The sequence below is a fragment of the Gymnoscopelus microlampas genome (genome assembly GCF_963454915.1).
Source record: "Gymnoscopelus microlampas genome assembly, chromosome: 11".
In the NCBI taxonomy this organism is placed as follows: domain Eukaryota; kingdom Metazoa; phylum Chordata; class Actinopteri; order Myctophiformes; family Myctophidae; genus Gymnoscopelus; species Gymnoscopelus microlampas.
Window position 1 is genome coordinate 35,690,809 of NC_139948.1, and position 12,440 is coordinate 35,703,248.

At 43.7% G+C, this 12,440-nt stretch overlaps 1 protein-coding gene across 1 annotated transcript in view; it reads right to left on the reverse strand.

The window, feature by feature from the left end:
• Window positions 1–794: 794 nt before the first annotated feature.
• Window positions 795–12,440, reverse strand: part of rhbdf1a (rhomboid 5 homolog 1a) — a 58,571-nt gene continuing 46,925 nt past the window's right edge. Inside the window, exons 11-18 of the mRNA XM_084072253.1 lie at window positions 12,253–12,414; window positions 11,612–11,712; window positions 10,364–10,427; window positions 10,139–10,233; window positions 5,814–5,889; window positions 4,850–4,950; window positions 2,713–2,866; window positions 795–2,329 (exon numbers count right to left, since the gene is read on the reverse strand). Of these exons, the coding sequence (XP_083928379.1) occupies window positions 1,910–2,329; window positions 2,713–2,866; window positions 4,850–4,950; window positions 5,814–5,889; window positions 10,139–10,233; window positions 10,364–10,427; window positions 11,612–11,712; window positions 12,253–12,414 (1,173 nt within the window). The 3' untranslated portion in view covers window positions 795–1,909. The remainder of the gene's footprint in view (window positions 2,330–2,712; window positions 2,867–4,849; window positions 4,951–5,813; window positions 5,890–10,138; window positions 10,234–10,363; window positions 10,428–11,611; window positions 11,713–12,252; window positions 12,415–12,440) is intronic.

Consider the following 12,440-nt stretch of genomic DNA (forward strand, 5'->3'; position numbering starts at 1 on the left):
AAACACACTGAAAAGAGTGAGAACCGTAGGTAACAAATCTGATTGGTGCATTCATGTGTGGACCCACCCCATCCCACCCCACCATACTGCACATAAGAGGTAATCCAGCCTGACAGCGTCAGCGTGTAGCTGGTTCCACTCCCGATCCCGACGACCTTTGCTGCGCGTCACCCCCCTATCTCTCTCTCCCCATTTCCTGTCAGTCTACTGTTCCTATCAATAAAGGCAGAAAAAGTCCCCAAAAATATATTTGAAAAAATAATCTCAAGGCACACGCTCAACCTGTATTCATAACAAAAAAATAGTCGATCTACAAGCTCACAATGCGTTGCACCACAGCATGTGAGCTTGTAGATGTGCTATCTTCACAAGTTTGTAAAATGTGTCAAAAAATAAATAAACTCAGACAAATCTCTGTAATAGTTTTTTTTTTCTTTTTTTTACTGTTGTATTCAGGTACATGTGAGTAGACAGGTAGCTAAAACACTACCGTGTTTAAAACAATCATCACTTCTTAAGAAGCAATAAACAAATAAAGGAAACATTTGAGTGCTCAGCATAATGTAACAAAAATATGGCAGTAGTTGGTACATTTATCAACAAGGCACCAAAGGTATTAATATTTGATTTTTGTCCCTGGTTTTTTTGTGAGGTTGCCTGAATAATGAATAATAATAATAATAATAATAATAATAATAATAATAATAATAATAATAAAAATAATAAAAACCTACTTCTGCATTGTGAATGTAAAAAAAGATATTCCCTCTGTTTTTTTGTGTGCCAGTGTTGGCTTCGTAAATCCCTGCCTCACACACACAGGGATATCAGAGAGTGTTCTATAACCGTTGTTCTCAATTATTATTAATTATTTTTTTCAAGCATCCCCAGTTTGGTATGCATTAGGCCACAGACCTCCATCACTCTGAGAACGTACAAATGGAACCAAATTGACCCGTAATGGTTCATTTGGTTCCATTTGTACATTCTCAGGCCCCTCTTCCACCAAAAGAACTTTGGTTCTAGTACTAGTTCAGTTCTAGATTCTTCGAACTTTGGTGCTTTCACGGAACTGGCCAAAAAACGGCTTACGTTTCCACCAGTTTTAAGCAGAACCATAGGAATTGGCATAGCTGAATGGTTAGAGAACCTGCCTGGGGAGTAGGAGTCCCCAGGTTAAATTCCAGGCCTGGCCAACAGTGTGTCGAATTGGCCGGTCGCAGTGCCAAACTTTTAGGGTTCTGAACCAATTAATTTTCAGTGGAAACACACTTCAAAATTAGGCGGAAAAGGGGCCTCAGAGTTACAGACCAGGTGGTTTGCAAATATCAATCGTTCAGCTGGGGACCCCAAGGAACCAAATCAAGGACCCCTATGGGTCCACGGAACTCAACTTTGAAGAACTACTGGTTTACGAGATGTGGCAGTGCCATCATACCCTGGTTTCACTGCACAGTAAAGGAGATGTAGCAGTGCCACCATACCCTGGTTTCACTGCACAGTAAAGGAGATGTGGCAGTGCCACCATCCCCTGATTTCACTGCACAGTAAAGGAGATGTGGCAGTGCCATCATACCCTGGTTTCACTGCACAGTAAAGGAGATGTGGCAGTGCCACCATACCCTGGTTTCACTGCACGGTAAAGGAGTGTCAATAATCGGGGGGGAAGGAACGTGATTACAGGAAGTATGAAGGGTGACATCGTGTGTATACAGTATACAGACAGAGTTAAAAATTGAAATACAAGCATATTTCAGTTCACAGAGAAGGGAGCGATCCCCCTCCCGCCGCCCTCCCAGCCACACGGGGGCAGAGCAGAGACATGGAGACACCGGTTGACGCCATCGGGTCGGTCCACGTCTCTGTACCTGATGTCCCTGTCCCCTGTGCACTCCAGCTTTCCATGGCTTCAGTGGAGGTGAGCGTTGAGGTCGTACTTCTCGCAGAATTTGTCCGTGAAGGGGATGCACGTGATCAGCTCGCACCACTCGCACTTGATGGGGTACACGTAGAAGAGCACCACGAGGCCCGCGAAGAGCCCCACGAACACCACCAGGAAGATCATGATCTGACAGCGCTTGCGGTACATGTCCATGCGGCCGAAGCTGATGTAGGGCAAAAAGGCAAAGGACAGGAAGAAGCCGGAGATGAAACCGCACATGTGGGCAAAGTTGTCGATCCAGGGCAGCAGGCCGAAGGCGAAGAGGAAGAGCACCACGCAGAGCAGCTTGATGAAGGCCCTCCACGGCTGAGCCAGGATCTGCCAGCTCTGGATCAGCTCCACAAACAGACAGGCCAGGATCCCGAACTGAGAGCCCGCTGGGCCCACCTGGGACGAGGGTTAGGACAAGAGACCGTAGGTGAGATCAATCTGGAAAGATATTCCCGCACACTGCCACTTGCACGTTCAAGAGAGGTTTTTATTAATATAACAACGTTTCGGTCGTGTAGACCTTCCTGCTGTATATTTCCTTGATGTTGTGGACCCTACAGTATTATGTGGTACTGTATATTACCTTGATGTTGTGGACCATACAGTATTATGTGGTACTGTATATTACCTTGATGTTGTGGACCATACAGTATTATGTGGTACTGTATATTACCTTGATGTTGTGGACCATACAGTATTATGTGGTACTGTATATTACCTTGATGTTGTGGACCCTACAGTATTATGTGCTGCTGTATATGCGATGGAGCAGTGATTACCTCTGCCCTGTAGGGCAGGAAGATGGCGGAAGCGAGGTTGCCAGTGATGCCGCTGAGGATGTAAATGATTGAGATGCGCAGCCAGCCTGCCAGTTTCTCCAGGTCTCTCAGGATGGTCATCTGGAAGGCCACCGACACAAAGCAGTGGAGGATTCTGGGTTGAAAATGGAAAGAAACGGGACAAAACCGATTAGTACGAGATTTTATCCTTCCTATGACTGGTAGATGATGAGTGAGTGAGTGAGTGAGTGAGTGAGTGAGTGAGTGAGTGAGTGAGTGAGTGAGTGAGTGAGTGAGTGAGTGTGTAGGCACAGTAAAATACTCAGTGTTCATTTATCCATTTGTAACTCTGAGTGTGTACAAATGTAACCAAATGGACCCGTAAGGATCATTCAGTTAATTCAACGCTGAGGATTTTACAAGCACAAAATTTTGGGAAGGTAATCCGCCTGTCTAACACGTTCAACACGGTCATCAAGAGGCCAACTGACCTACTGTATCTCCTTGAAACCTAATGAGAGCACGCAGTGAGGGCACTCTGTTTAATTAGCTCAGAAGACTGATAAGAGGCAGCATGAACATGCAGTGACAGGTCAGAACTGATGGACAGATGGACTGCTACAGCATCGTAATGCACTAGTCATTCTGAGCAGGCTACATAGCAGATATGGACCTGACCATGAAGGTTATAAAGTCGAGTTATAAAAGGTTCCTTTAACAGAACAATTGTTGCCTACTTGTTGTTAACTAGTGGTACGAACTCCTGTTTTATTGTTGTATTGTTTTACTGGATCTTGTTTATTCGATACACTTATTTGTTTCAGCTATTGCTCATATGATTTTACTATTTTGTCTCATCTGTTTATGAAAGTAGGTAGCTGATATATTGCACTTTTACCTTAGCGCTAGGTATACTCTTAGTTGTTGTTTTAGAAGAGAATGCACTTACTTACTTCTGGTGATTAGTAGTTTCGTTCCCTAACTATGTTGAATGCAAAAAAGAAAAAAGGGTCTGCTAAATGACTGTGTAATGTTGTCCTTTGCTATTGTACTTGTCTGGTATGTTAAATGTATGTATGAATGTACTTATTGTGCTTATTATGGATTACATTTTTGTGCATATGTCCATGTGTGTGTATAAATTCTTATGGACATGTGAGTAGAAAACCATCTAATTCTATATTGCAACTTTTTTTTTTGGTCACGGACCCATTTTCATGAGTCACGAGTAAAAGTCCCTTTACTTTTCGTTTCCTGCATTTTGTTTTTAATTATTATTATTTCAAAACATTTTCAAATTAATTTTGTTTAAAGAAATCTAAGAAATTCTAAGATATAGTGTAGTGAAAATAGCAGACCTACAGGCTTGTAAATCGGCAATTTTCACTAGTTTGGGTCCTGGGGAGAAATGTTCTCTATTGAGTAAAATGTTTGGGAATGGCATGCTCTTTACACCTAAGATTTTTTAAAAGACGTTATTCGCCTCTAAGGTCTTAAGTTAGGTCAACAGTTTAGCAGTCACCCATCAATGGCTGGGACAATCTTCAGATTAGTTTTTTGTTTGTTTTTCTTGCTTTGCTGCATAAGATGCTACTTTCTCTTTCTGTGTATTAATAGAAACAAAGACTGAATGATGATTAAAACAGGGGTTCTCAAACTATTCCATGCCAAGGACCCCCAAATAGTCTAATGTGGCCAGCTGTGGCAAAATGTCAAATAAGAAAGAAAGAAGTTAAAATAGCCGATCTACAAGCTCACAACACCTCACATCATGGCACATTGTGGGCTTGTAGATGCCCAAAATGTTTGAAAATGTTTGAAAATGTTTGAAAAGAGTTTAGCAACAATAACATGCCCAAAATAGGGACACCAGGTCCCAGTCACCAGGTCAGTCAGGTCAAAGGTTAAACTGGCACAATAACCTTATGAATTGAATTTGAATTGAATACATACATAAATGAATTAATAAGTACATTCGTTTTTTTAATGAATTAAGAAAATAAAATATGTTTTTATATATCTTTTATAATTCTTCTCTACTTTCCATTTGGCCTCCCTGGCGCCCCCTAGTGTTTGCACTGGGGTCCACGCCATGGCACTCACTTAGCAGACCTGTGTGGGTCAGCCAGTCACTTACCCAGCATGAAGGAAGAGTGAGAGCCAGAGCCTGTAGAACTGGTCAGGAATCTCTGGGTTGAGGAAAGGCAACAGGCCACACACATCATCCATGCAGTGGACCTGATGAAGGACACAGCACAGCACATGATTTTACACACAGAATCTGCCTGTTACATGCTGTACCTGGCACTTGGAACCGCAGAGTTAATTCTCTGAAATGATGAGCTTGTTGCAAAAAAACATTTAGATCCAACAGGGTATAAATTTACTTTTACTAAAGATTACTAAAGATTGCTTTTCTTTCTTCTTAATATTTGAAATGCAGGAAATACATCCTCTGAATGTACCCAACCCCATCCTAACTACTAGGAGGCGCAGTGGGTGCTATTAACCCATTCAATCCGGGAACGCATCTGTGTCATTTTAGATTTATTTGGCTAGCAGATATACATAGCAGATATACAAGCTCATAGCGCGGCACCTGAGCTTTTAGATCTGAAAAATCGTGAAAATTTGATTTGACACTGATATTATAGCAAGACAGTTTAAAAAAAAAAAATGTTAGGATTTAGAAGGCATTTGTAGAATCCCCAGAAGCAAAGATTTGAGCAAAAATGTTTGCTTGAAAAAATTGTAAATACATATATTCAAAGATTTGCAAAAGTTTCAAGATTTTTCAAAAAATAGCAGATCTAAAAACTCGGTGCTGTGCTATGAGCTTGTAGATCTGCTATTTTTGAATAGCCCAAAGTATAAAATAATGGATATGGCTAAATATCTAAAATGACACATGCGTTCCCGGAATGAATGGATTAATATGGCACACAGGGACCAGTTAGGGGTTAAGTACAGTAAGTTTCTTGCACAGGTACACTTTGCTGACAGCCTCTCCACCCCAGTACCCGCTCAGCTACATCCACCCACTAAGCACAAGGAATAGAAGTACAGTATAAAGGAAAAGGAAGAGTATGAAGGGGACTTACTTGAGAGCAGAGAGTGGCCTCTTCGTGAAAGTAGCCCATCATGAAGTCACAATATTCCCGGGATGTGATTTCGCACCTCGAAGAATGAGAGAGCCACAGTAAATAATCACACAATGAAGTCTGATTCATACATACTTAGCCGAAGATACCCGATCTACAAGCTCACTGCGTCATTGATGTGATGCGTTGGTAGTTTGTATATCAGTTATTTTTGGCACACAAAGGAGCATAAATTAGGCTTAAGGGTCCTTCATTATGTGTTTGGTTAGCATGTTATGTCTCAACCTTTTCAGGCCGTTTTTCAGGCCGTGACCCGGACCCCCTAAATGATCATATTTGAACTGGGGACCCCCCACCCTGACAAGCACTTGGAATGTAGGAGTTGAGGCATTACATTTTGTTTGACTTGGTACCGTTCCGCTGATACTGTACATATCGTGAAAATAGCAGATCTACAAGCTCACAACGAGAAATAGCAGTGAGCTATTTTCTAAATGTTTGCCTCTTTCTTATATTATTTGACAATTTGGCCAATGTTTGACCAGTTTTTAAAGTATAGGCCTAGTTTGTTGATTACTTTTGAGGCATAGTAATGGTCTTTTTCTTTTCTTTCTTAGGTATTAAAAAATGTCTTAAAATAGTCCGGGAGTCATGGGGCTGAACGTGGTTTCGTCGGTAAAAGTTTTTTTCTCAACTGATTCTTGCTGCTGGGGGTCCCCTCTTAAGGATTCAAGAGGGTGCCCGGTGAAATCCCTTGAGCATTTTTTATTATTAACCCCTTAATGCCCAAAACACAAAAAATTCACCCAAAATAGACTTCTATAGTATTTCATGCAAAATACTTGATCTAATTGCTTAAAAGTTGCTGTCTACAGTGTGTATCCATGTAAGTGGATGTGTACAGTGCATTAGATTTAATATTTGTAAACTTTTAAATATTAACCCCTTCATTCCCAGAACAACTTAATCTTTAAACTGTGATATTGTGAAATAGAACATGTACAGAAATCAAATCAAATGCATCAGATCTGCTTTCTACTAAGTCTAATAGTGGACCTGGTCATGTTTCCTTTTGGATGAATGCATATTAACCCTTTGAGGCCAACCGTCATTAACCCTTAAATGCCCAAAACAAAAAAACGTTTTTTATGGCATTTTATGCAAAAATATTGATTTAGCGCATAAAATTTGATTTCTACAGTGTTTATCAATGAACGTGGATGTGTAAAATTTTGTTTTTTGATTTCACATTAGAACATTTCATAGATATTAACTTCACACCCGAAGCACCAAAATCCATTAAAAATGTTGATTTATGACATGTTATGCACAGTAAATCAATTCAAATGCTTCAAATTAGCTGTATAAGAAATTAATAATGTTTATGTGGAAGTGGTCATATACAGCATATCCCATATTAAGGTCCAATGATACCAACTAACCACATTTTCCTGAGACACCAGAATCAGAGACAAGAACCAAGTTTAAAGGAATTCATAAAAGAAAAAGGAAAGAATCCTATCTAAAACTGTCTTGAGCATCCTACAACATAACAGTGACAGGACAATGTGCATGGCAAACCATGTACTCTGCAGCTGCATTTTTTGGAATTGCATGGGTTGTCAGTTTTGCAGCCACATTTAATCATTTGCAAAATGTAGTCTGGGGCAGGTTTGCAACCTTCAGGTAGAGTGGTTGGGCTCAGTGACCTGTTAGTTATGTCTTTTTCCCATCCAAACTTCACTGGGTCGCATGCTGGTGGAAGATACCCGTCAACGGACGCTGCTTGCAGCCTGCGGGCCCGACCAGGCGCGGAGGGACCACGTGCGGAGAGGCCTCGGTGGCCTGTCCTCCGCACTCCTCCGCGGCCGACCCCGGCCTAGCGAGACCGAGACGCACAGTCTGACCTAGTTGCCCTGCCACGGACCGCCTGAGGGCCCCCGCTGTCGGCCTCGCCTCAAGCCCCATCACACGGCTCGGCGAGGAGATCCGTATGCGGCGGGGGCGCAAAGGCGCGCTCCGGAGACTCCGTTTCTCAAACCCTGCTTGCGTCGCGTACTCCGGCGACCGACCAAACAGCTGCGTACCGGGCCACGGGCGCCGATCCCCCGTAACATGCCGTCGACCTGGCTAGGGGGCAAAGGAGGAAGTGGTGACCGTCATAGTGCACGCCGCCGGGAGACTATACCTCCGAGATTCCGCGGCCGGCTCCGGTCAACTCCCCCGTGTCCTGTCTATCCGTATCCCGTTTGATAGGCCGTGTGTTCTTTGTGGCGTACCTATCGTCGGTGTCCTTTCACTGGTTCCGCTTTTTGCGTCCAGACACCATGATTTGACGGTAAGGTACAAATCCAGTAAATGATACCTGGGAGAGCTCTAACCCGCGTGCGGTGCGGTGCCACTTTGCCCGGTGCAAACCGGTTATCGTGGACCAGCGCCGGGCGTTGGTTAACTTTTCCTGTGGGCTCTGTTCGTTCAGGGCCCTCTCACGTGCCGGCCGGACCAATCACATGCTAAGCAGAGAGCCGCCTGCATGAGAGCCGCCTGCCCCTTACACCCTCGACAGCGGGGGTTCATTCCCTCGTCTGGCTGCTCGGAGAACTTGATGTTACTCGAGTCAGCGTTAAAGCACAGTAAGGGGCAGGGCAAACCTTTGGGCGTGGTGTTCATCGATTTCCAAAAATCGCTCGATACGGTCTCGCATCAACACCTCCGGGCGGTGCTGGAGGGGCGGGGTCTCGACCGGCACATGGCGGACGTAATCTTTGCGGGCTACGATGGATGTACGACGAGGGTCAGGTGTGGGGAAGGGACATCACCAGAAATGAAGGTGGGTGTGAAACAGGGTGACTCCCTGTCTCCCCTACTTTTCAATCTAGCGGTTGATCCATTAATCACCACTATCGAACGCGAAGGGCGGGGATTCTCCTTCGGGGATGTCTCCGTGGTGGCGATGGTGTTTGCTGACGATCTAGCATTGTTTAGTGACTCAAGGGAAGGCATGCGGAGAAACTTGAACATTCTGGGGGCTTTCTGACAACTTACCGGCATGCGGGTTAACGCCAGTAAGTGTCATGGGTTCTTTATCGAAAAGAAGGGCGGCCGGCTCACCTACAATGTTAACACCGATTGGGCCTTTGACGGTGAGCGGTTGCACCTGATCGATCCTGCTGGTTACGAGAAATATCTCGGCCTCAGAGTGAGCCCGCTTGACGGTTTTTCGGCTCCGGCCTGCGAAGCCTCGATCTCCGCGTGGAGTGACAGGATCGGCAGGGCCCCCCTCGATCCCCGAATGAAGTTTGATCTGTTGAACCGCTTTGCCCTACCGAGGGTTCTTTACGCCGCGGATCACATAGGCACCGCCCCCACACCCTTGAGGGATGTAGACAAGGCTATCCGGGTCAGAGTGAGGGAGTGGTTCCGCTTGCATCAATCGTCTAGCAACGGGATCCTCTACTCAAGCAATTCCGATGGCGGCATCGGCCTCTTGCAGCTCCGCTCGGTTGTCTCTGCAGCCCAGGCCCGCCGAGCCTTCCGACTCAGAATCAGAATCAGAATCAAACTTTATTGTCACATCACATTACTCGGGTTGTCCAATGACAAGGTTATCCGGAAGGTGGCTCGCGCGGTTATTGGGGCGGATAAGTTGAGGCAGTGGTGGCTTAGGGCTGGGGGAATATATATATATTTTTAATGTTTTTTTCTTTTCTTTTTCCCCCCCAGGGGAATATGTTCTGTAGATATTTTTGTGCAGGATGCTCAATATGGAAGGCCTGAAAGGGTTAATGTGCATTCATCCAAAAGGAAACAAGTTCCACTGTTGAAAGCAGTTCTAATGCATTTGATTTGATTTGATTTATGTGCATGTACAATATCACAGTTTAAAGATTATGTTGTTCTGGGCAGGAAGGGGTTAATATTAAAACATGCATAAATATTAAATCTAATGCACTGTACACATCCACTTACATGGATACACACTGTAGAAACCAAATTTAAGCATTTAGATCAAGTATTTTGCATGAAATACCATAGAAGTCTATTTTGGGTGAATTTTTAGTGTTTTGGGCATTAAGGGGTTAATAATAAAAAATGCCCAAGGGATTTCACTGGGCACCCTCTTGAATCCTTAAGAGGGGACCCCCAGCAGCAAGAATCAGTTGAGAAAAAAACTTTTACCGACGAAACCACGTTCAGCCAAAAATCACCCTTTGGCTCCCGGACTAAAAGTCCTTAAATTGTCACTTCACTGTAAGCTGGGGACCCCCCCCCCCCCAATCATGTGTGGACCCCTGGGCTATAGATAAACATGGAACTCTCCTCACCTCCCTTTGGTTCCAATGCAGCAGGGCCGGCCTGTGATGGTACAGTCTATGTGAGGCAGGTTAGTGTGGTTCCCTGTGTTGTATCGGGTGCAAATCTAAAAGCCGGGCCAGAAGAACAACAGTCGTTAACACAAATCACTGGTATTACAGTACCTCACTACTTGAGGCCAACGTACAATGTTAATGGCATAACATGAATAATTCACAGGTTTTCCCTCTACTCACCGGCCATTTGGTGATGTCATCAGGCCATTCGTGAGGTGATACTGAGGCAGGCTCAAGACATATCCTGTCATTAGATGACAAAAGATAATAAAACATATGCAAATGCAACACCAGTCACCATTAGGGTTGCGTTCGTCTATGTGCTAAAAGAGTGACTTTGAGAGCTGTTTCAGCGTACAATGTAAGTCAATGAGGAGCATATTATGACACACACCATCCAAGGTGGAGATGGTGCATGCCTATAAGTTCCTGGGAGCTTTCAATTCAAGAGATTCAATCTCTTGAATCTTGTATCCATATATGCTCATTATTTTCACTGATAGACTGCACATACATTATCCAGATACTCTTGACACTGTATATCAGTGTAACTCACTTCAAGGGAAGGGCACGCTCAACTCGAGGACAGTCTTGAGACTGTATATTAGTCTCACATCCACTGTTGAAATTTTGTACTGCAAAATCACATCAACTTGTCCCACAACAGTTTACATATAGAGCGATACACCCGTACAGAGTCCCAACAATTCTCCATGACAGCACTTGTCTGTAAGTGCTGCAAAAAGGTGCTGGAGGGCTGGATATACTGTATATATAGGCTGTACATATCATGAATTGGTGATAGATGTACAGTACATCCATGCATAGTATATGCACTGGGTGATAGACTGCACATTTATATTCATTATTGATAGAGTATGCATTATGTTAACTCATGAGTCAGACCGAGTGCAGATGGCTGAAGTTGTGGGTTGGGAACAATAAGTTATGTTTCTTCTCACTCCTTTTCGAATATGTATTTTTTTATTTACTGTTCTGAATTGTGAATATATTCTGAATATTGTTTTAAAATGTCTTTATTCGAAATAAACATATCAAATGAAGGCCAGACTCATATACTGTAAGTCTATATATTCTATTGTATTTTCATTTTATCTTTCACATCTATCTGTGGCTATCTCGTGTTTCGCTGTTACTGTTCTTGCTGCTACAACACGTGAATTTCCCCACATGGACAAATAATAGTTGATCTTATCTTATCAACAAATAACATGCTTATTTCTTGTTCAAACCTTTCTCTATGAACATCGTCACAGCAGAAATCAAAGCTCTGAAACAGCTCAGAAGTTTCCAACCAGGAAATTATGAGTTGGTAGTGCTTTTCATGTGACGTTTTCCTACTTGGAAATGGTGGAAATATCACAGTTCCCACCTGGCATTTAACACACAACTAATAACATGCCTTACCTTGGGTCCTGATGACACACAGAGCCGTGCTGTCTATCTTTGCCATCTAGCTGTGGAGTGCTAGGATGCCATGGCCATTTTACCCACACAGCTAGAGTACTCTGATATACAAAACACACAGGGGGAAATAATTTGAATACTTCACTCACAATTGCAAAGTTGAAGTATTTAGTATTAGTATGAAGCAGACAGACTAGAGCCATGGTTCTCAAAGTGGGGTCCGGGGACCCCCAGGGGTCCTTGAGTGGGTTCCAGGGGGTACCCAGATAAATGTTGGATAGTCAGTAACCAAATGGACCCGTATGTTGCTGTAACTCTGAGAGTGTACAAATGGAACCAAATGGACCCTTACGGGTCCATTTGGTTCCATTTGTACACTCTCAAATTCATGGTGGTCCGTGGTCTAAGGCAGGGGTTCCCAAAGTGGGGTCCGGGGACCCCGAGGGCCCTACATACATCAGCTATTTTCCAAAAATCTTGATATTCTTTGAAAATGTTTGAATATTTTTTTACATTTTTAACACCACATCTGGAACTCTTTTCAGATGGGGGTCCGCGACCAAATCCACATTCATTTAGGGGTACTTGACCTGAAAAAGTTTGAGAACCACTGGACTAGAGTATAAGCTTTGAGTACAAACCGAGCACTCCTCCTCCGAGGTTTGGACACAGCCAGAGCGATCGTTCCGCACGCAGCAAGCAGAGTTGCGTTCGATGGCTCTCTTATCCCTGATCAGATCATGTACCTGCTTATCTTGCCGCATGCAGGGAGAGAATTTGGCCCCCAGGTGGATCAGAGCCTCCTGATAGTGACGAGATTTTAACACAA